Source organism: Rana temporaria, chromosome 2 (assembly GCF_905171775.1).
Source record: "Rana temporaria chromosome 2, aRanTem1.1, whole genome shotgun sequence".
In the NCBI taxonomy this organism is placed as follows: Eukaryota; Metazoa; Chordata; class Amphibia; order Anura; family Ranidae; genus Rana; species Rana temporaria.
In genome coordinates, this window is record NC_053490.1 from 428,607,138 (window position 1) to 428,632,532 (window position 25,395).

The window sequence follows — 25,395 nt, forward strand, 5'->3', positions numbered from 1 at the left end:
TTCTGGTAAAACTAGGGTTTGTAATGTAGATAGCAAATTCGTCACGCTGTAACAGACTCAAAAGCATGAAGACGCGAATTGTCTGTCACCAAACTTTTACTAACACGAAATCAGCAAAAGCAGCCCAAAGGTTGGCGCCATCCGAATAGAACTTCCCCTTTACAGTGCCGTCGTACCTCACCGCGCTTCGCTCAAGCATTTTTTTTCCACAATCGTGTGTATGCAAGACAGGCTTGACAAGAATCACGTCGAGAAACACTTCGTTTTTTCCCATGACATTAAAAACGGTTGTGTGTACGCGGCATTAGACAAAGTTTAGAATGAAGTCGAATATTGCCATACTATATGCGAATGCCAATGGACATGTTTCATCAACTAACATATTTAGGTCTTATCTAGAATTTTATTTTCCGGAAGGCACGTTTGGTAAATAGGAAATCGTAAACCTTTAAACAGGAATGCAACTTTCTGGAGAACTCCCATATTTCAAGTATCATCTCTTATTTCATCTTTAACCACTTAAGCCCGGGACCATTTTGCTGGTCAAAGACCAGGCCACTTTTTGCGATTCGCCACTGCATCGCATTAACCGACAACTGCGCGGTCGTGCGACATGGCTACCAAACAAAATCAATGTCCTTTTTTTCCCCACAAATAGAGCTTTCTTTTGGTGGTATTTGATCACCTCTGCGGTTTTAATTTTTTGCGCTATAAACAAAAATTCAATATTTTTTTTCTTTTTGCTATAATAAATGTTCCCCCAAAAATATAAAAAAAAATAATAATTTCCCTCAGTTTAGGCCGATACGTATTCTACATATTTTTGGTAAAAAAAAATCGCAATAAGCGTTTATTGATCGGTTTGGCATTTTATTTTTATTTTTTTATTTTTTTTACTAGTAATAGCTATGATCAGCGATTTTTGTTGTGACTGCGACATTATGGCGGACACATCGGACACCATTGTCATTTTTACAGCGATCAGTGCTATAAAAATGCACCAATTACTGTAAAAATTACACTGGCAGTGAAGGGGTTAACGTGTAGGGGCGCTGAAGGGGTTAAGTGTGTCCTAGGGAGTGCTTCTGTTAGGGGGCGTGGCTAGTCACTCATCGCTGTTTCCGATGAGAGGGAACAGACGATCAGTGATATGTCACTAGGAAGAACGGGGAGATGTTGTATTTTTTTTACTAGTAATGGCTAGTAATTTTTACTAGTAATGGCTGCGATCAGCGATTTTTATTGTGACTGCGACATTAAGGCGGACGCATCGAACACTTTTGACACATCTGTGGGACTAAATGCACCGATTACTGTGAAAATGACAGTGGTAGTGAAGGGGTTAACCACTAGGTGGCGCTAATGGTTAAATGTTTCCTAGGGAGTGCTTATAACTGTAATGGTGATGGGCTGTGTGTGACAGGACAGTGATCACCGCTTCCGATTACAGGAAGTGGTGTTCACTGTCCTGTCACTAGAAAGACTAAGGAAATGCTTGTTTACATAAGCATTTCCCCCTTCTTCCTCACCGTGACACGATCGCTGGTATGCCCGTGGACATTGAGTCCGCGGGACCCGTGGTCGGAGTCACGGAGCTTGCGGCAGGAGCGAACGTCCACAATGCAGCTTCTTAAAGGGGACGTATATACAGGCATACCTCACTTTTAAGTACACAATGGGACCAGAGCATGTATGTAAAATGAAAATGTACTTAAAGTGAAACAATACCTTTTTTTCACTTCTAGGGTGTAGTGGGGGGTCAGGGGCTGTAATTGAGGTTTCAGGGGCTGTAGTTGAGGTTTCAGGGGCTGTAGCGGGGGTGTCAGGGGCACACTGGAACAGGGCGGGCTATGCTCTGGGAGCTTCAGCTCTTTATACTGCGGCTGCAAAATTTCTGTACAGTACTTGTAAGGCACTTTACATACACTCACGAGTAAGGACATACCCCCGAGTGTATGTAAAGTGAGTGTACTTAAAGCGGGGTATGCCTGTATAGCCTTTTGCCAGCCTGTGCCATTCTGCTGATGTATATCTGTGTGCGGCGGTCGGCATGTGGTTAAAAACAACCTGCACCTCACATTTTATGCAGCATGCACAGACTAGAGTTTTAAAACGATAACAAGAGGCTGTAAACAGCTGTGCGGTACAGAAAATCAGCTATGACAATAGCAGTAACATCCATCTAAAAAGGTGGAAAACATGGCATTATTATCAACGTTCTCCTTAAAGCGGTGGTTCACCCTCCTTCACATCATTAGACCATTACATTCGGCATCGTAGCGCGAGCTACGATATGCCGGTCTTAAATTTTTAATCCCCGTACTCACTGTGCTATCGCTCATTGAAGAATCCGACTCCCGCGGGGAATGGGCGTGCCTATGGAGAGGGAGGATGATTGACGGCCGGCTCTGGCACGTCACGCTCCCCGAAGACAGCCGGAGTAGGTCTCGGCTCTTCACGGCGCATGCGCACAGGCTATGCGCAGGCGCCGTGAATAGCCAAGCCTATTTCGGCTATTTCCGGAGAAGCGTGACGTGCCAGGGCCGGCCGTCAATCACCTTCTCTCACCATAGGAACGCCCATTCCCCGGAATCTTCAATGAGCCATAGCACAGTGAGTACGGGGATAAAAAATGTAAGACCGGCATACCGTAGCTCGCGCTACGATGCCGAATGTAATGGTCTAATAAAAAAAAACATTTTTTTTTTTTTTAACAGGGTGAACCCCCGCTTTAAGCCCCAGACCATTTGGCTGGCCAAAGACCAGGCCACTTTTTACGATTCGGCATTGCATCGCTTTAACTGACAGTTGCACGGACGGCTCCCAAACAAAATTGACGTCCTTTTTTTCTCATAAATAGAGCTTTCTTTTGGTGGTATTTGATCACCTCTGCGTTTTTATTTTTTGCGCTATAAACAAAAATAGAGCGACAATTTTGATAACAAAGCAATATTTTTTACTTTTTGCTATAATAAATATCCCCCAAAAATAGATATAAAAAAATTTCCCCCCCTCAGTTTAGACTGATACGTATTCGTCTACATCTTTTTGGTAAAACCCCCCAAAAAAAATTAAAACAAAAATAAAAAATCGCAATATGCGTTTATTGATTGGTTTGCGCAAAAGTTATAGCATCTACAAAATGGGGGATAGTTTTATGGCATTTTATTATTATTTATTTATTTTTTACTAGTAATAGCAGTGATTAGGGTTGTCCCGATACCACTTTTTTAAGACCGAGTACAGGTACCGATACTTTTTTTCCCCCAAGTACTCGCCGATACCGATTACCGATACTTATTTTTAATGTCATGTGACGCACTGATAGATGGCACTGGCTGATGGGCACTAAAAGGTGGCACTGACTGATGGCTGGCGGTGGCACCGATGGATGGGCACTGATGGGTAGCACTGATTATGCAGCACGGATGAACACTGATAGGTGGCACACACTCATGGATGGCACTGATAGGTGGCACACACTGAAAGATGGCACAGATAGGTGGTAATGATGGGCACAGATGAAGTGGCACTTATAGGGCTGCACTGATGTGTGATCAGATAGGCGGCAATGATAAGGGGGGGCATTGATATAAGATGGGCTGTGAGCTAATGAGGGTCTCCAAGGGGGGTGCTGCTGATCTAATGGTTGGTTACCACACATTATATCAGCAGTCAGTACCCCCTCTTAGAGACCCCCATGAGCTCAAAGCCCCCCTTCCTTAGAGACTTCCAGAGATCAGCGGGTCCTGCCCTCTTTAAGACATCGTTCATGTCTCACAAGCGTGACCTGGGAGCCACTGCAAGGAGGGAAGTGTGAGTTGAGCTGGGGGGGGGGGGACACAGAGCTGCTCTTGGGCTCCTCGCACTATGCAGACAGTGTGTGTGTCCGAACAGATCGGCAGGTTATTACTCACATGCACACTGCTCCCCTATTGCTCCAGCAGCACTTTCTTCTGCTAACATCTCCCCTTGATCACACCTGAGGTTAAGCCCTTCCCAGCCAGTGACAGTGCATTTTTGTTTAGCACTGATCACTATGTTAGTGTCACTGGTCCTCAAAAAGTTTCAAAAAAGTGTCAAGTTATTGTGCAAATGTCCTCTGCAATATTGCAGTCCAGCTTTAAATTGCTGCCATTACTAGTAAAATAAATAAAAATATCCCATAGCTTGTAGACGCTATAACTTTTGCGCAAACAAATCAATAAACTTTTTTGGGTATTTTTTTTACCAAAAGTATTTAGCAGAATACATATCGGCCTATATTTATGAAGAAATATGTTTTTGTTTTTCTGTTTTTAGGTGATCAAATACCACCAAAAGAAAGCTCTATTTGTGGGGGGAAAAAAGCATACAATGTATTTGGATACAGCATCGCATGACAGCGCAATTGTCAGTTAACGTAAAGCAGCGCCATAACGCAAAAAATGGCCAGGTCATGAAAGGGGTAAATCTTCCGGAAGTCAAGTGGTTAAAGGTCCAAATCAAACTTTTGTTTCACGATGCATTGCAGTAACATATGCCCAACTGAAGCACACGTCAATACACTTTTAGACTGGCACCCCAACACACTAGGGCAATGCACTTCCAGGCATGATGGTGCACTGCCCCAGAAAAAAATGCTGCATGTAGTTTTCATTGTTCATTCTTATGTGCTGGAAGCTCATTTTTTAGCAAATTAACCTGCGACACAACTGACATACATTAACGCAATGCACAAGAATTGAGCCCTAAATGAGGCCTGGTCAAATAGGACTGGTGAAAATGTATTTGCAAAGCACTAAATTTGCGTAAAATAATTAAGGAAATAAATAGGTTATAAATCTCAGCATAGTACAAAGGCAATTCTAGAGAATTTGGAATGGTACTTTTAAATTAGAGAGTTGATGAACTTAAAACTTTACATGTCTGATTTATAATAGTGTAATCTTGTGCCAGGTGATCTGTGCTGGCCACCAGGTTGCGACTATCTAAGGCTGCATTTCCTACTAGTGCAGACATTGTAATCTACCCATTAACTAATCGACATTTCAATTATTTTATAAAATACTTTACTACCATAAATAAATATTTACTAGTTTCTAAAATATATATATATATTTTTTTTTTGCTTGTTCGCGTTCCACTCGATTCTTCCATTATGAAAAACCATACATGACTGACATAATATAGTTAAATAAAAGCATGCATTTTGAGCTTCAAGGGTTTTTGGCCCCAATAGACTTTAATGGTAACGACTGGAAAATATGCCAAAAACCTGATTATTGCGCTCTTGTTTTTTCCTTAACAATTAGCATACCATTGCCTTAAAATAAAGGAAAAAAAAGTGTGTAAAAATGACCAAAGTTCAAGTGTGAATTCAGCCTAACAATCTGTGGTATTCTTTTATACCTGTATCAAGTTATTAAAACCAAACTAATGCAAATAGGTTAAATTCAGCATACCAGGCTTAGAGTTTAATTCAATGAAAATTGTACAACTATCATCTTACCCACAACTAGCCTGTGCTTTGGTGTGCTGCAAAAGTAAAAACGGAAATCGTAGTAACTGTACCTGCAAGCCTGGTGGTTTGTAATTTGATGCCGGCAATTCAATAGAGCTATGCCCTACCTGCTACAGCAGCCCAATCCTCAATGCTACCACAGCAACCAAAAGGATTAAGAGGATCAGACCACTAAGCAAGGAGGGGAGAAGGGAGGATGACAGCTTTCTGAATACCAGTATGAAAATGATTCTCCTATTGACAAGTGTTCCCACACTTCATCCATCTTATATAAATGAGTGTCTTAACTCATAAGTGATATCTGCAAGGTCTTTGCAACGTATTTCACAGTAACATCTGTTGTGCTCCCATCTGCAATGGAACAAGCTTAAATCCCCAAAGGCTGTCCTTAGCAGGTGTCATGACTGACAGCACACAAAATCCTCTTCTGTACTATCCAGCATCTCAGGAGGAAAAGAGCAAATTGCTACAAGCAGATCATTTTTAAATTCACAAGCACAGCCTTAAATCAGAAGTGCATTACCCTAGAGCTAGGTGAAGAAAAAGAAAATTATATACACACACACATATACATACACACAGAAAAAAACAATAGTGTGCACAAAATCATGCGACTTCACTTTCTGCATGTCTTTAGCCTTAAATATTTTTTTAGTTACTAAAACCCTGTCATCACTACTTGAGGCAGTGTCAACATATACTTTGGTCCATTATTCACGGTGTCCCACGCTCACTATGGCTAGGTTCACACATTACCGTTCATATTTAATATTCAACATGTGATGCGATAGGCAGGCCCCTCAAAATGAATGGGTTGTCGCACAGCCGAGATGTCCAGAAATCATACCTGCACCTATTTTTGACAGTGCCTCACACTACAATGCACATAATGCCAGTGGCGGCCCGTCCATAGAGGGCGCCCGGGCGCCGCCCCCCCCTCCCCCAGTCAGTAAAAAATTTAAACATGTCCCTTTAAGGAATTTTTTTTCCAAAAAAGGTCCTTAGCTGCACTGTGTCCGAGCGCCGGGCACAGTCCAGTGGGTGTAGCACCACGTCTGTGCAATCACGGGATTGCAGACGAGGCGCTACATTGGCACAAAAAAAACGCCTTTGTGGCGTTCTCCAAGTGGCGCGATGGACTGTACTGTTATTATGGCTGGGCGGGTTCACACTTTCTGTGTGCACCCGCCCGTCTCTGTGCTGCTAGTCCCGACGTTACAGGAAGTGACGTCGGGACTCTCGAGCTCAGTGTGCCTGGTGGAACAGGTAAGCTGAGCTATGCCATCCATGCCTGCAGCAGTATTATTAATACGGCGAAATCAGCGGCTCATTTCCCCACCCGTAAAACGGACCCCCCCCCCCCCCCCGCTTATTCATAGTTTAATATGTATCATCGGGCAAAAATAGCGGCCGTAACGGCATTCCATCCCCCCCCCCCCTTATTCAAATGTTTTTTTTGTATTTATTTAATTGCTGGAAATAGCGGTAATGTAAAATTTGGCACTGTGCTATGAAGGGATACTGCTTTATCAAGGGGGTACTGTAATGTAAAGGATGGCTGTCATGTAAAGGGGCAACTTGATATGTAAAGGGTGTGGGGGATGCATTGAAAAGAGTGGCACTGTGTAAAGGGGTGGACTGTGGGTACTGTGATGTATATGGAGGGAGTGTGATGCAAATCAGGACTGTAATGTAAAGAAAGGTGCTATAATGTAATTTAAAGGGGTGGGTGTGATGTAAAAGGGGGTGCTGTGATGTAAAGAAAGCTGTAATTTAGAATGAGGGCTGTAATGTAAACAGGGGGACTGCAATATAAAGGGGCTGCCATGTAAAAGGGGGCAGTGTTGTATATTATGGTTGTATTGTAAAGGTGTACCACAATGTAAAGAGGAGCCCTGTGATGTATATGGAGTAACTGTGATGCGAATAGGGGACTGTTGTGTAAAGGGAGGGCTCTGTGATGTAAAGGGAGCTATCGCAGTGGCCGTCCGTCCATAAGCGGGTGTGACTTATGAGAAGTGGGAGGGACCAAATGTGGAGGGGCAGGGTCTTGCGCCCCCCCATCCTAAAACTTCACCAGCCGCCACTGCATAATGCGTTGTCTCACAGTGCTGGCGATGTGGCACAGCTCCGTCGGCAAGGTGCATTTAGGTGCCATTCACTGACTGCAGTAATGTGCACAGAACATGTGCGTTGCCACACGGGCCTAATAAAATGGATATCAATAACAGGATTTTAGGGTTTCCATGGAAAAAAACTGCAAAGGAATATTAACCCTTTAGCCATTTATTTAAATTACAAAACAAAAGCAGGGGAAGTAAATGAACAATTTTAAAGCTGTACTTAACCTCAAAACAAAACTGTGCTATGCTGCAGCTTATCAATTCTTTGATATGGTGGCTGCATTCATTTAAATGTTTTTGTTTCCTTTACAGAGACAGAGAGGGAGAGAGCGAGAGAAAAGAGGAGAGAGAGAGAGAGAGAAAAGAGAAGAGAGAAAGAAAAAAAAAATATCTGAAAAGCGTGGTGTGCATTTGTATTCAGCCCCTGAGTCAATACTTTGTAGAAACACCTTTCGCTACAATTACAGCTGCAAGTCTTTTTGGGGATGTCTCTACCAGCTTTACACATCTAGAGAGTGACATTTTTTTCCCCATTCTTCTTGCAAAATAGCTCAAGCTCTGACTGTCAGATTGGATGGAAAGCGTCTGAACAGCAATTGTCAAGTATTGCCACAGATTATCAATTGGATTTAGGTCTGGACTTTGACTGGCCCATTCTAACACATAAATACCCTTTAATCTAAATCAGGGATCTTCAAACTACGGCCCTCCAGCTGTTGCAGAACTACAAATCCCATTACGCATTGTAAAACTCTGACATTCACAGACAGGACAAGGCATGATGGGAATTGTAGTTCCTGAACAACTGGAGGGCCATAGTTTGAAGACCCCTGATCTAAACCATTCCATTGTAGCTCTGGCTGTATGTATAGGGTCATTGTCTTTTGCAGACTAACCGGTTTCCTTCTAAGATTGCCCTATATTTGGCTCCATCCATCTTCCCATCAACAACTTCCCTGATTAATCCTCTCCTTGCCTGGCCTGTCAGTTTAGGTGGACGGACATGTCTTGATAGGTTGATAGGTTTGCAGTTGTGCCATACTCTTTCCATTTTTGGATGATGATGGATTGAACAGTGTTCTGTGAGATGTTTAAAGCTTGGGATTTTTTTTTAGAACCTAACCCGGCTTTAAAATTCTCCACAACTTTATCCCTGACCTGTCTGATGTGTTCCTTGACCTTCATGATGCGGTTTATTTACAAAGGTTCGCTAACAAACCTCTGAGGGCTTTACAGAGCAGTTGTATTTATACGGAGGTTAAATTACACAAAGGTGGACTCTGTTTACCAATTAGGTGACATCTGAAGGCAATTGGTTCCACTAGATTTTAGTTAGGGATATCAGAGTAAAGGAGACCGAATACAAATGCATGCCACACTTTTCAGATATTTGTAAAAAATTATGCAAACCATTTATCATGCATGTATAGTCTGGGAGTATATACAGTATTTCAGTAATGATGGGAGATTAATTCTCTAGCCAGGTAATTGACCAAATACACTCATCACCGTTTATTTGCCAGAAAATCCTTTTAGCACTATCTCATAATATCTGAGAAACATAAAAACAGTTTTTCTAAATGTCAACTTCCATTTTTTCTATTCTCAGAGATGGAGTATCGGGATACTAATACAGTAAAACCTTGGATTGCAAGCAGAATTTGTTCTGGAAGCATGCTTGTAATCTAAAGCACTTGTATATCAAAGCAAATTTCCCCATAAGAAATGATGGAAACTCAGATGATTAGTTTCACAAACATTTATTCAGCAGCACATATATGGTCAAATACGGGCAGAGCCTGGACCCGTCGTCCACGATGCTGCCCAAGATAGCACTCGACACCAGGAGGGGAGGCCACACACGCCTGCTGTAGTGGAACAGCCTTGGGCGGAAGGTGAGGCAAAATGGATGCATGCTACAGATCCCCTGGCTATCCTGGTTCCACCCCCGGATAAGGAGGCCACAGACTCAGGCTCCCAGGTAGGAGAGCCATCATTGTCCCAGATCATGGCGACCATTAAGAGCTGCCATGCACCCCTCTCAACCCAGATTGAGACCATCCAAGTGGACTTTTCCCTGCTAAAGGATGATGTCCACAAAATTACCAGGTCACCACTACCGAGCACTGCATCAGTGCGATTGAAGATGATCTGAACCTGCTTATAATGGTTCGGGAAATGGCGGAAGACCACAAATCCCAGGAATCCAAGCTCGCAGATATCGAAGACAGACTCCGTAGAAAACAACCTACATTTTCTGGGATTTCCAGAGGGCACACAACCGGAGGAGTTCCTCATAACATAGCTCAAACAAACCTTTGGAGCCGAATCCCTTTCTCAGTTATTTGCCATTGAGAGGGCTTATCGTGTCCCTCTGAGAGCGCCACCATCAGGCCGGTTCCCTAGACCCCTGCTGGTCAGTTTCCTATACTTCCGAGATAAGGAAACTATCCTGCGCAAGGCTCGCAATATGCAGGAATTGCTCTTTAACAATAAATCGCATAACTATCTTCCCAGGTTTTTCGTCAGCCACACAGAAGCAGAGAGCAGCGTTCCAGAGTGCGAAGCAATGCCTGTGAGATTTCAGCTTGCCCTATAGCATGCTTTATCTGGCAAAGCTCAGAGAGATCCATAAGGGAAAGGTCCAATTTTTTACATCTCCCAAGGAAGCCAACAGGTGGGTGGAATCACTCCGCAGTGCCTGACATGGGGTGCAATAAACTTCCTTGCAGACTCCCTGTAAGGTACATCCTATAGTACCTGGCCTATGGATATACTGTAGGTTTTGGCATGCAGCTACTGTAAGGATGTAAGGATGTATGGCTGCAAAAACTAATCCATTTTTTTAATGGGGTCCTCAGTTTGCTCAGTTGTTCACCAAGTTTTCACCCTCCCCTTCCTATCCGGTGGGATATGGAAGGATCCCCCGTTAGGGTGACAATGACGTTCCTGTTTGGGGAAGAAGCCTGTAGTATGTTGGGGACTGCGGGCAGGGAGGTTGGGGTTCCTATGTTCTGGAATCCTACCTTTAAGGTTAAGGATAGTCATTTTTTTTATGTTTTTTCATTTTTTTTGTCTATGATATCCACGTTGCTGACAATCCACCTTCTTTTCCTGTAGCCGACTGTGATATGCAGCTGCTGACTACTAATGTATGTTATCCATCTAGTATTCTGTATATTACGGTTTGACCCCCATCTAGTATTCTGTATATTACGGTTTGAACCCCAAGGGAACCCTATGCCATTGCTCCGCCACGGCAGGCCTCACATTGCAGATGTATGTTTCTATGGCATCACGAGTCATAATCTTGAGCTCCTGTCCTGGAATGTAAAGGGCCTTAATTCGCGCATTAAACGGGCATTGGTCTTTAATTATATTGAAAAGCGTACGCCTCATATTTTCCTACAGGAGAGGCATCTGGTAGGATCCAAAAATATGGCTCTTCAGAGGGAGTTTGTGAAATATGCATTCCTCCTACTCTAGCTACACACGAGGGGTAACTGTCTTAGTGGCTAAATCATTAGTATGCACTAAGGAGGAGGTTGTAACGGACCCCTTTGGACGGTTTGTAATCCTATGCCCAAGTATAGACAATAGACCTTATACATTTGTGGCCCTTTAAATAACACCACCGTTCACAATTGTGTTGTGGGATACCATTCTGGCAAAGGTGCTCCAGGTGGCAAGGGGCCCAATTATTATGGCAGGGGATTTCAATACAGTACTACGCCCGGATATGGATTTCATGCGGTTTCCAGATGCTCCACCTCCCCGGCCACGTGTGCAGAATAGTGCTGGCTGGAGGAGGTGTGGCGATGGAAGAATGCTCAGGCTCGAGAATATTCATGTTTCTCCTCCTCCTATAATACCTTATCCAAACTTGCTATGTGTTTTGTGACTAGGGAGGTGTTGGCGAGGGTAACGGATGCGAGATATCTTCCCAGGGCCATTTTGGACCACTCCCTCTTGCTGATCTCCATGAGTATGACCCAGTCGCAAGGTTATATGTTGTGGAGATTGAGCCCATTATGGCTGAAGGAGGAGTGCTTTGAGAGGTCAACAGCCACTGATATTGCACTCTTCTGGTCTGAAAATAAAAGGTAAGGTTCCCTGGGAACTACTTGGGATGCATTTAAAGCTACTCTCCAGGGATCCATCTCAGGGCTAAACAACTGAGATCAGATAGTAAATGGAGGTAGAATATAGTAGAAACCACACTCTAGACAATTTCAGCGATTGGAGGGAGAAGGCTAGCTAATTGGACCTGGTGTTAGTGGAAAAGACCCAGAAAAAGCTATTATACCAGGCGCAGCGTATCTTCGAGTTTGTTGATAAGAATAGTAAACTATTAGCATTCTTGGCTCACTCGCAGCAAACAGCTTCTATCCCTCAAATTTATAATGATCAACATGCTCTCTGCACCAAACACGAGGATATAGCGGACGCTTTTGTTAAATTTTATTCTGGTCTTTATACCTCCAGGGTGGATTACGCAGAGGAGGAGGTTGGCCAATTTTTGGCACCAATCCCTCTCTGGGTACTGCCTAGGGAGACGGCGGAGGATTTGGATCTTTTTAGTACAGATGAAATTATGTCCACAATGCTATCCTTAAATCCAAACAAAACCCCTGGTTTGGATGGCAACCCAGCCGAGCGGTACGGTGCTTATAAAGAGTTCATGGCAGCTAAACTATCAGAGGTATATAGTGACACACTGGAGAGGGGAGTGCTCCTGGTCTCCCTGAGGGAGGCTATAATTGTATTGATATCCAAGTCCCACAAAGACCATGTGTACTGTGAATAATATAGGTCAGGGATGTCAAACTCAATTTCATTGTGGGCCGCATCAGCATTATGATTGCCCTCAAAAGGGCCGGTTGTATCTGTAAGATTAGATGTCCAGTGCATCCCCTCCCCTTTATATTAGATGTCAAGAGCCACCCCACCATCAGAAGTTGAGGCCCCTACTCTCCCTTACATCACAGTGCACCCCCTTTCCTTATGCTGCTGCAGGGAAGAAGCTGGATGCATTGCTTGAAATCAGAAAGTAAGGGTCTGGAGGAGGACCAGAGGAGGGCTGGAGCTCTCCTGCAGCTGCAGGAGAGGTGCGAGGGCCACATGAAATGGCCTGGAGGGCTGATTCAGCCCGCGGGCCTTGTGTTTGACACCTGTGATATAGGCCTCTCTCATTAATTAAGGTTGACACAAAGATTTTAGCTAAACGCTTCAACATGTTAATAGTTTCAATTATTCAGTCCGATCAGACGGGTTTCATCCTCATGAGATCAACGGCTATAAACCTGAGGAGACTCTTTACAGTATTGCAATCTGAAGGGCCCACTCCAGACACCCGGGTAGTAGTGTCATTGGACACACAAAGCATTTGACTCTATTGAGTTGCCCTATTTATAGGCAGTCCTGGCACGGTTGGGCTTAGGACCCAAATTTATAGCATGGGTAAGATTACTGTACGCTAAACCCTTGGCACGGTTGCGGGTCAATAATATTGTAACAGATACCTTTGAAATAGCCAGGGGCACGCGTCAGGGGTGGCCTTTGTCGCCTCTTTTTTTGCCATGGCTATAGAATCATTAGCGGCCCTGTTGTGGGAGGATAGGGAGGTGAAGGGTTGTTGGATAAACACCAAGGAAGAGAAAACCTCTCTATACGCAGATAATATGCTTCTATACCTGGCGGAAGCAGAGGGCTCATTGACCACATCATTGAGCAGAATCACTGGGTTTGGACGGTACTCTGGATTTAAAGTCAATTGGGGAAAAGATATTATTTTGCCCTGCTCTTCATCTAGGATGGAGAGGGTGGAGGCCCAGTGGAAAGGTGAGATACCAACTCTTACACTGGAATCTTGGGCCTGGGTCATCGACTCATTGTTGCCATCTGATTTCGGCCAGGGACAAAATTATCCAGTTCAACTACTTCCACGTGGTCTATTATACACCCGCACGCCTTCACAAGATGGTCAGGGTGGAAACTCCTGAATGTCATAGGTGTAAGGCAGCGGTTGGGGACTATTTCCATATGGTGTGGCAGTGCCCCCAGGTGGGGAGGTTCTGGGCAGCAATTCTGAAATTTATGGAAGAAAAATTAGCTCTTCCAAACATATTATGACCCTGCCAGATGCCTACTGGGTGACTTGGGGGAGGAGGAATTATCAGAATCCAAAAAGACTCTAGTGCGTGTAATCTTTTTCCAAGCAAAGAAGGCTATAGCGATAAAATGGAAAGATACCGGGGCCTCCATCCCTTCAGTTCTGGATGGACCTGGTTAATGAGGCTTTACCAAAATACAAATTGGTATACATTTCCAGGGGATGACTGAAAAAGTTTAATAAAATATGGCCAGGTTGGATTAAATCAGTGTCTTGAGAGATAGTTGTGTAAATGCGGATAGTGGGGACCAAAAAGAGGTGGTATTCAGATCAGTGGGACTCCAAATAGATATCCCGATGGAATGTAGGAGTTGCAGCTACTTATGTCCTACTTAAAGAAGAATACCTTAGCGCCTATGTTGGGTTTGTTTGTTTTTTATGTTTTCTCCATGATACGCTTAGAGAAGTTAACCAGAAAGGGGTGGAGGAGGTTGTTAATTTGGCTGAATATACGGATCGGTAGCAATATATGCAATTTTACATGGAACTAAACTTTCTGACGTTATGTGTGAATGGTACTTCATCTGATGTTTGTGATCCAATATAATGTAATTGTTTTGAATAATGTATTTTCTGGTATGTTTTTCTTGAAAATGAATAAATTTGCCCTTTAAAAAAAAGTATGCAGGCATCCGGGGAAAAGCTGTCCACATAGACCATTTCCAGTACTGCCGGCTCTCACTGCTGTCAGTCTGCATTGTGACCGGGAAGACTACCCTGCAGTAGAGCGAACTGAAAGCGAGGCTTTTACCGCTCGAGGAGCGCAGCGTGGAAGGGATGGCGTAGTTAGTGGTGGAGGATTGACTGCATACTTAGATGTGCCTCATTTAATCATCTCATCAGCCATGTGAGTTTCTAAATGTTGATTCTTCATTAAATGTAAACATATTGCTACACTTGGAGGCACCTCTTATCTTTTATACTCTGTTGTGACATGGCGCTACTGTTATATCAAGACATCGCTTGTATATCAAGTCAAAATTGTATTAAAAAATGTATCTCGTCTTGCAAAACGCTCTCAAACCAAGTTACTCTCAAACCAAGGTTCTACTGTAACTTTACTAAAGGTCTTTCCTATTCCTCCATGTTATAGCTTTTACTCCAGATTCTGAAAACTGTAATTTAGTTTTTAACAAGTCTGGGCAACATTCCAGATGTACATTGTTTGCCATTTGTGCCCTGGGATTTTTGTTTACAGAAAATACGGTAGATTGTGCCCTTCACTGTAATGGCCCAAAACATAATGCTAACCCAGTTTTAAAAAGTAATTGTAGAGGCTCTGAGCTGTGCAGTGGTGCAAACAAGAATGGAAAGATCTAATAATACAGTACTTCTTGCATGGTTCTTGGTGAAAGATGTACTCTTATACAGGCAGCATAAGACATTGTTTAGACCAGTGGTCCCCAAACTGCAGCCATTTGCTTGCCTTTATCGGCCCTTGGGGCACTATTCCTCCTACTAACACCAAAATTGGATCATAATTCTTTCCACTTACACCAACAATGGAGGACTATTCAACCCACTGACACCTATGATGGGGTACTATTGCTTTCACTGTTACCAATGATGGGGCACTATTCCACCCACTTGCACCAATGAGAGCACTATTCTTGCCACTGATAGCAACAATGGGGCACTATTCCTCGCACTGAAACCAATGGGGCATTATTTCTCGACCCCTGGTTTAGACCAATGTGCTAGTGTGTAGAGACAACGACTTGGTCGTCACAATACATATGCACATCCAACCGCTATCTACTGTCTATAACCTATTTATAATTATGCTTTTATCAAAACTTATATTTAGTTTTTTTAAATACAAAAGAATAAAATATGCATTCAGGTACAGGCTTCCTACCCAGGCACTGCTGTAATGAGAACTATACTATAACACATCATCACTTTTTATAAAACCAGAACTTGTCATATGTCACTCATCAGAGGGCAGTGGAAGCCTCAGGGCTCATTTACACACAACACACTTAATGCCGCTTTTTGGGGTGTCTGGCTTTTTTTTTTCTGCCTCTAACACCTCTCCATTTTAGCCTATGTGTCCATGCACACTTAGACGTTTAATAGAGTTTAGAAGCAGTAGCCAGTGTGTCCAGCAGCAGCTGCTTTATTTTGGCAGAACATACATTTGATGCATCTAAAACGGAAAATAACGCTAAGAGAGCAATGTCCTTGAGCGCCAATTCATATAAATGGGCAAAAATTTGGCCAAAGAATAGAACTAACTCCCAAGCACTTGACATACCTAAATGTGTTTACATACATGAAGCGTCTTTCTGTAAAAGGCATCAGAAAGAGAAAAAGCATTAACGAGAGGTTAGCCAACGCCCTGTGTGCATGGGGCTTTACAGTAGGTGTCATGAATACTCTGAATTGGTCAGACATTAATCCTCTTTTATCCACTGGGCTATTTGATTCAACTCGGGGGAAGGTGGGAATACAGCCGGACATTAGCCTAGATATTGCTTTTTAGCATATAGGGAATCAAAGGCAGATACAGCGTTGGGTAGAAAAAGGAAGGAAGTAGGGTTCTAGACAAGGGGTGAAGGGAAGGGGGGTGCAGTAGCCTGTATGCCTGGACCAGTGCATAGAGACCTTGCAGCTTGGTTAATGCTGCCAACCTTAGGATTTGTTATTCACATAGATTCAACATTTTTAATGTGCTGGGTGGAGGTGAAGTGAATGCAGGATGCCCAGTTGGTTATAAATGTATCATTTGGAAGAAGCGGTAGAGTCTTCCATTTGTTTAATTGCTTGCATTTAGTGAATCAAAGCCAATTGCTTGCATTTAGTGAATGAAAGCTAGGTAGGCAGAGGAAAATTGTGTTTCCAGACAGTGGTGAAGCATGCTTTGGCTGAGTTTACCAAACATCTGTTTAGTTAAATAGCAGGATGCCATTCAGATGTAGGAGATATGGTGCTGAGGTCTCCCTGAGCAAAGGAGAGGTGATGTATTATATTCACTCTTAGGGCCCTTTCACACGCACGGACAAACGGTCCGTTTATTACAAGTCCGTTTACGGACTTGTAATGTATCCCTATGGGATTGCAGACGTTAGCGGATGATGCCCCCTTGAACTTTGCGACCTTTTGCCACATTTCAGGCTTCAGGCAAACAAAGATATAAAACTAATTTTTTTTGAAGGATCAACAACAAGTGGGACACAATCATGAAGTGGAACGAAATTTATTGGATATTTCAAACTTTAACAAAAAAACAGAAAAATTGGGCGTGCAAAATTATTCAGCCCCTTTACTTTCAGTACAGCAAACTCTCCAGAAGTTCAGTGAGGATCTCTGAATGATCCAATGTTGACCCAAATGACTAATGATGATAAATAGAATCCACCTGTGTGTAATCAAGTCTCCGTATAAATGCACCTGCACTGTAATAGTCTCAGAGGTCCGTTTAAAGCGCAGAGAGCATCATGAAGAACAAGGAACACACCAGGCAGGTCCGAGATACTGTTGTGGAGAAGTTTAAAGCCGGATTTGGATACAAAAAGATTTCCCAAGCTTTAAACATCCCAAGGAGCACTGTGCAAGCGATAATATTGAAATGGAATGAGTATCAGACCACTGCAAATCTACGAAGACCTGGCCGTCCCTCTAAACTTTCAGCTTATACAAGGAGAAGACTGATCAGAGATGCAGCCAAGAGGCCCATGATCACTCTGGATGAACTGCAGAGATCTACAGCTGAGGTGGGAGACTCTGTCCATAGGAAAACAATCAGTCGTATACTGCACAAATCTGGCCTTTATGGAAGAGTGGCAAGAAGAAAGCCATTTCTTAAAGATATCCATAAAAAGTGCAGTTTAAAGTTTGCCACAAGCCACCTGGGAGACACACCAAACGTGGAAGAAGGTGCTCTGGTCAGATGAAACCAAAATTGGCAACAATGCAAAACGTTATGTTTGGTGTAAAAGCAACACCGCTCATAACCCTGAACACACCATCCCCACTGTGAAACATGGTGGTGGCAGCATCATGGTTTGGGCCTGCTTTTCTTCAGCAGCGACAGAGAAGATGTTTAAAATTGATGGAAAGATGGATGGAGCCAAATACAGAACCATTCTGGAAGAAAACCTGATGGAGTCTGCAAAAGACCTGAGACTGGGACGGAGATTTGTCTTCCCAACAAGACAATGATCCAAAACATAAAGCAAAATCTACAATGGAATGGTTCACAAATAAACATATCCAGGTGTTAGAATGGCCAAGTCCAGACCTGAATCCAATCGAGAATCTGTGGAAAGAACTCAAAACTGCTGTTCACAAACGCTCTCCATCCAACCTCACTGAGCTCGAGCTGTTATGCAAGGAGGAATGGGCAAAAATGTTAGTCTCTCGATGTGCAAAACTTGAGAGAGACATACCCCGAGCGACTTACAGCTGAATAATTTTGCATGCCCAATTTTTCAGTTTTTTGTTAAAAAAGTTTGAAATATCCAATAAATTTAGTTCCACTTCATGATTGTGTCCCACTTGTTGATTCTTCAAAAAAAAATTACAGTTTTATATCTTTATGTTTGAAGCCTGAAATGTGGCAAAAGGTCGCAAAGTTCCAAGGGGGCCGAATACTTTCGCAAAAGGCACTGTGTGTGTGTGTATATATATATATATATATATATATATATATATACACATACATATACATATACATACATACATACACACACACACACAGCTTACATTATGGCTTTAATTTTTATTAACAAACCACTTTTTTTCAGAGGTGAATATTTGAAGTAAAATTCAAGAGCCAGTCTGGGCATAAGATGTAGGTGCACTTGAAATCTGTATCTTGGGATTTCTCTAGCTGTGCATTCACACAGGCGATTTTTAGCAGCAAGAATCTGCAATGACAGACATGTTCACACATCCAGAGAATACCTGCGGTGATCATAGCTGGGCGCATTTTGTGTTAGTCTAGCCATGATCACTGCAGGTTGTCACTTGGCTATGCAAACCGCTATTCATACACACCTTTCATTATAGAGGCAGGAATCCGCAGATTCTTAGGCCCCTTTCACACATGTTCAGGTCCGCCTGTCAGTTTTTTAGGCAGACCTGAACGGCCACACCATGCAGGTCTATGGAGCGACGAATGTCAGCGTTGACATATCTGCCGACATCCGATCTGCTCCGATGAATCCAGATGCAAACACCATTTTCCATCCGTCTGGCAGATCGAAACGGATGAAAATGGACAGGCGGATCAGTTTTCATCCGATCCCCCATAGAGGAGAGCGGAGCTCTGACAAGTCCGTCCCTGCACAGTGAGCTGAGACAGACATGTCATCCGCCGGGGATCAACAAAGCGATCCCTGCTGAGCAAGTGGAGTCTGTGAAAATGGACATGTGTTTGTGTGAAAGGGGCCTTACTGTTGGAAATTGTAGGGTGTGTGCCAATTGCCCCTGAAATTAGACCATAAGCACGGTCATGCCCAACAAGCAATTAAAGCTGTATTTATCACAAAGTTCTGGTTCCCACCATTGAGGCTTTGAAATCATGCTACTCCAGCTCAATTTCAAAGCCACAGTTCAGTGTGATTTGCACCCCTGATTTCATTAAGACTTTATTTAACATAAGTCTATGAACGTTGCAATGAAAATCGAAAAAAAAGTAGTGCAGAAACCTTTTTCATAGTCACTGCGTCACCGAGTCACAGTAATTTAAACAGTTCCATTGCCGGCAATGGGGTGCAACTTGTCATGTGATTTTGAATGCAAAATGCATTTTACCATAACCTTTTTGTAACTTATCGGACAACTTATAAAAAAAAAAAAAAAAACGTAAGGAAGTCATATTTGCAAAGCAATATTTACATGTCACTCTATAGACGTTTGCTTAGACAGATATACTTTGGTTATTTATATTTTTCTTTTCAAAAGAAGACTTTCACTTTAAAATAATTACAGCCAGCTCTCCTACCTTAAAGGAATCTACTGAAGTTGCCATTATCGAATTATCTGGGTCCTGTGTGGGCTGTTCAGGATGAATTAATCTGTTCAAATACATGGCTTCAGCAGGTGTTGGAGAACTGTGAGATTCAGTCCTTGACAAATGAAGGGATTCCTTCATGTATTTTAATGCAATTTGCTTCTGTAACCGTAGAACTTCCTTCTGAGATTCATGTAGCAGGCGATTAAAGTCATTGAACTTCAACAAACTTGGAAAATCCTGCATGTAATTAAACATGACATTCATTAATAGATATATACAGAAAAACAACAAATACAAGCTGCAATAGCTTAAAAAGACAAAATAATAGATAATAGATGCCTAGGAGATAACGAAAGACTAATCCCCACAGTGGTCTTTACCATTGAACAAGTAGCAAGAAGGTATAGCTATGGCATCTTAAATGGAACCGGTCACCAAAAACACAGTATTTATACAGGAAGCTGAAAAGTAAATAAAGTGACATGCTTTCTGAATTTACCAATATCCAGAATAATTTAACCACTTGACCTTCATGATTGGGTCATTATTCGTTATTCAGTACTGTGCCAATTTAACTGGCAATTGTGCGGTCATGCAACACTGTACACTGTACTTTGTTATAAAACATATCCAACAAAATCTAATTTCTTCATAGATTTAGGCCAAAATAAATTTTTCTACATGTCTTTGGTTAAAAAAAAACAAAAATCCCAAAAATATCCCAATAAGTGTACATCAGTTGAAGTTATAGCCCTTGAGACCACTAAAATGCCAGGTTAATGAGCGTTTCGCAATACAAGCTATTATTTTTTAATTCTGACTCGGTTCGCAAAACGAGCAGGATTCAAGCCTCTGCGGTCTTCAGTACTGCATTTGGCCAGAGCCAAACGCACATGTATGCGTGGTAATGTATTTCAATGACCAGAATCAAATTTATATTCTGGCCAGTAGAATGCATTTACTCTCAAATGCCACATGCACAAACGTGTGTTTTATATGCAGATACAAATGGTAAAATCGTTGTTTTTTTTTCTGCCAAATTCTGCCAGGAAAAAATGCTGCTTATTTTCACAATCTTGTGTGTATGAGGCCTTAAATCTGTCCATGTTAAAAAGTCACCTACAGTGTCCAGGTAAAATGAAAGGTATACCTTAGAAGCCTGAATACACGTAGTTTATATACCATTATTAGAAAAAGTGTTGGAGATTAAATAAAAGGTAGGATATGTAGGATATGTCAGGGACTTCTTGGTGCAGACTTTTACAAAAAAACAAATAAGGAGGAGAGGGAAGTGCATAACACCGACATGCCCGGGCAATCCGGGACACGCCCCCTATATATAACATTGTGGAGGGTTTCTAAGGAGGAGGCAACAGCCCCCTCTGTAGTGGTGGAGGCATTGGCTGCCACTGGGTGTAGCCAGTCATGGATATGGACCAGTTGGGATGCCAAGTAATAGAGATAAAAGTTGGGAAATGCTAAACCTGCCAAGTGTGTGTGGGAGATGCAACGTTTCAAGTGAAAATGGATTTGGGGATTTTGCAGGGGGAATTGGCTATAATGTAACTAGTCACTTGGGTAAAAACTGTATTTTCATTTAAGTCCATATGATCATCCCCCACAGCTAACTACCCTTTGTTCCACTTGACCCTCCCTTCTAGATTGTAAGCTCTAACGAGCAGGGCCCTCTGATCCCTCCTGTATTGATTTGTATTGTGACTGTACTGTCTTCCCTGATGTAAAGCGCTGCGCAAACTGTTGTTGCTATATAAATCCTGTATAATAATAAATATAACATTTTAAGGACATTGGCCCTTCCCATAAGATCCAAGGGTGGATCCATCCATTGCTTAGTGTGCAACTGGATTAATAGGGGGCACAAAATGTTGTTATTATAAGAAGATAAAAGGTAATTGAACTAGAACTTGTAGGCATCTAAAGGAAGACACAATTTGTAGTCTGAAGTCCAGCTAAATCATAGTTATCGCCGCTTGATCCAAAAGGTAAAAAGGATTAGTTTTTTCCCAATTCACCCGGAAGCCAGAGTAGTTGCCAAAGGTGTGAATTTAAGACAGACAGAAGAGTTTTTAAGGAGTCGTGTCAGCCAGATAAACTAGGGTGTCATTTGTGTAAAGCGAAACATGCTCCTCTATGGTACCAATAGGGAGGCCTTTAATTGAAGGGAATACGTATAGCAAGAGGCTCCATAGCCAAGGCGAATAAAAAGAGTGACAATGGACACCCCTGCCTAGTGCCCCTAGTTATTGGCAAGGCATCAGTACATGAGAGTTAACTTGTATACGGGCCAGTGGTGATGTATAAAAAGGAGTCTTATCCAAGCTATAACATGAGGGCCAAATCCGTAAAGCTGTAGCACTTGAAACAAGTAGGGCCATGCCACACTATCAAAGGCCTTACATGTATCCAGGGATACGATAGCATGAGGAGGAGAACAATCATGTGGATTACTGTAAATTTTGGAACAACCTGTGAATATTCATCCTTGTGGACCAACCGGGTATAAAGCCCCCGATTGCTCCTTACTAATTTTGCAACCACAGTATTCAGATGGTTGGCCAAAATTTTAGCTAAGATCTTAACATCCCCATTGGTGAGAGATATTGGGCGGTAGCAGTCACATTTAGGAAGATCTTTACAGGGTTTTAACAGGATAATCAGAGCCTCTAGCAAAGTGTGGGGGGGGGGGGAACTCTGGTTACTAGGGCCATGTTATATGTAGAAAGAAGGAAACCATCATAATAAATGTCTTAAGTGAGTATCATTCAACTGGGAAACCATCCAGGCCTGGTGTCTTTCGTACTCATAGCTGTGAAATGACCAGGGCTATTTCTTCAGAAAGAGGCACCTCTAGGTCCTCATGGGTATTAACTGACAGAAAGGAAAGAGAGAGAGTTCTAGGTATTCGCTTAGTTGGGATTCAGAGTAGTGTACTCTAGTAGCATAGAGTTCTTTGTAAAAGGTTAGAAAGCTCTCCACAATATCTTGAGGGATGTCACCAATCTGACCCTGAAAAGTCAAGATTCGGGGAATAGATAGAGGGAAATATTCTGGTCTAGTTATATAGGCTAATAGGCGCCCAGCCTTGTTACCATGTTCAAATGTTTTTTGGGCAATATGGAGAATGTGTTTTTGTGTAAGGTCAAGCAAACTGAGCTCATAAACCCTCTGCGGCTGTATAACCATGTGTCCCGTGTATTAGGGTCGGGGTTTCGGACATGGGCAGATTCTGCTGCCAGCATGGTATTTTCTACTTCCTCGATATGCTGTTGGGTATTTTTACACAAAGCACCAGTAATTTACATAAAAGTCCCCCTCAGCGTAGTCTTAAAAGCGTCTCAGATTCGTATTCCAAAAATGTACAATACCTTTTCTGCATTCCCACTGTACCACCTCATCCTCCAGCCACTGGGAATTCAGTCACCAAATTGCGGAACTTAAGGCCAGGAGGAGAAGAAGGTCCACAGAAAGGGGCGCAAGGTCATACACCTCTAGGTAAATAAGACACTTTCAAAACAATAGGAAATGTAACATCTGAGGCAAACACCATACCTATACGGGACATAGTGTGGAAGGAATCAGAAATGGCAGTAGTACCGACAGACATTCGGATGCTTCCACCGCCATATCTCAGTGAGGCCATATTCCTGTGCCCAATCAGTAAATGAAGTGAAGGATCTACCCCCAACCCCCCACAGCTGGGTTCAAAACAGCATTAAAGTCTCCCATGTAAAGCAAGGGGACCGGGTCCTAAACAGGAGAATAAGGGACAATTTGGAGAGTAAGTCTGAGGAGAAGGGGGAGGGATATAAACATTTACCAATGTAAATATCACAGACAATTCATAAAGTATGACAAATCTTCCGTTTGGGCCAGTCTTGACATGCAAAATCTCTGCTGGAAGGGACTTAGTCAACAGAATAGAGACCCCTCTAGAGTAGGTCGTATGGGTAGCATGAAACAAATTAGTCAAACTTGGTCGCTTAATGGACCGTACCTTCGTGCCAGTGAGATGAGTTTCTTGAAGGCATATTATATGGGGTTTATGTTTTTTCAAGCCAGAAAAGACCAGGGACCACTTCTGGGATGAATTTAAACCTCTAACATTCCAAGATATTATATTTAGTGGCTTAGACCTAGTAAATCAATGCATACCAACTATAGTAAGGATATAGAGCATAAGACAAACACTGTAGGCCATGCCATCCATAACATATACAAGTCAGGGAGTGTGAAGCTAAATATAAAAAGAGAAGTTAAGTAAATGAAAAACTAAACAAAACATTTTTTTGCAAAAATCTAGCCTCAATCATCAGTAAAGGCTGGAGAAGGTCCAGGGAAAAAATCCTATTTAACCCTCCCCGCTTGGCCATCCCAAACATAGCGAGCCTTGGATCCCTGAAGAAAACACTCAACCAAAGGTTAGAAACGTCCCGTAGCCACGCCAAAAAAATGGTATGGGGGGTTGTATTGAATCCGTAAGGGCTCTTGGTAATGGTAGAATTGTCCTGGTTCAGGATGAAAAACTGCAAAAGCAGAGGGGCACAAAATGGCAGTGGACATGCCAAATTTCTGGAAGTGGGCCGCTGAGAACATAGAAGGCAGGTCCGTGGCCAAAATCCAAACAAAACAGGATGCTGCACCAACAGGGCATGGAAGAACAACCCCCCTCACACAGCAGGCAATCAGCCAGGATAGGAAACCGTGTATGCAGGTATGGTATTCTCCATTCTTAGATTCTTAGATCAAGAAATCTTCAGCATAAAGTCAAAGAAAAATTCTGGGTATCAACAGCCAGGGTCAGTTGCATCCAACGTCTGGGTGCAGCTCCAAATGGCCATTCGGCCAGGCCATAGCTTCCTTTGGGTTTGTATAGAAGTGAGCTTTACCATCATGTATGATACGCAACTTAGCAGGGAAAAGCATGGCAAATTGTAGGCCTTCACAGCTGCGAAGGAGGTGCATTGGCATTGGACTTCAGTCGAGAAGTCAGAATAGGCAAAGCTGGTATTGCCATTATATTTGAGCGACCCTCTTTACTTTGGCGATACGTAGAACGGCGACTATGCCAGAAGTTAAGAATGACGGAGCGCGGAGGGGCTCCTGAGGGAGGAGATCGCAAAGGTGTGTGGTTCATCTCATTCGATGTCAAAAGGACGACAAAGTTTCATCATTGCCAAAAACATCCTGTAGCCAGGAGCAGCAAAACCGTTCAAGGTGAGATCCTTCCGAATGTTTGGGGAACCCCACAAAGTGGAGGTTGTTCCTGCATGAATGGTTCTCCAGGTCATCTAGTTTGGCTTGAATGGTCACCCGCTCATCCGTGGCAGTGCACATTGTGGCAAATAAAGGGTGCACAGTATCTTCTACAGGGCTGATGCATTCCTGTAGGTAAAAAAAAAAAAAATATTCCCGTAGCAATGAGCCAGGACTGCAGCGGCGCATGCGCACAGGGGATTTTCGGTTGAAAGCCCGGCAGGCGCCAGACCTTGCCTGAAAGAAGTCTCCCACGCACATGCGTGGGAGTGACGACATTGTGACTCCAGCCACTCACAGCGCTGGAGCCGCAATACCCAGGAGACACGCAGAGGCAACATGTCAGCTACCTCAGTGTGGA

At 42.9% G+C, this 25,395-nt stretch overlaps 1 protein-coding gene across 5 annotated transcripts in view; it reads right to left on the reverse strand.

Annotated features, from left to right (window-relative positions):
* TSPOAP1 (TSPO associated protein 1) overlaps positions 1 to 25,395 on the reverse strand; it is a 317,131-nt gene that overhangs the window by 116,761 nt on the left and 174,975 nt on the right. For all 5 annotated transcript variants that reach the window (XM_040338277.1, XM_040338276.1, XM_040338275.1 and 2 more), the window contains one exon: positions 19,749 to 19,997. In XM_040338277.1, the coding sequence (XP_040194211.1) occupies positions 19,749 to 19,997 (249 nt within the window). The remainder of the gene's footprint in view (positions 1 to 19,748; positions 19,998 to 25,395) is intronic.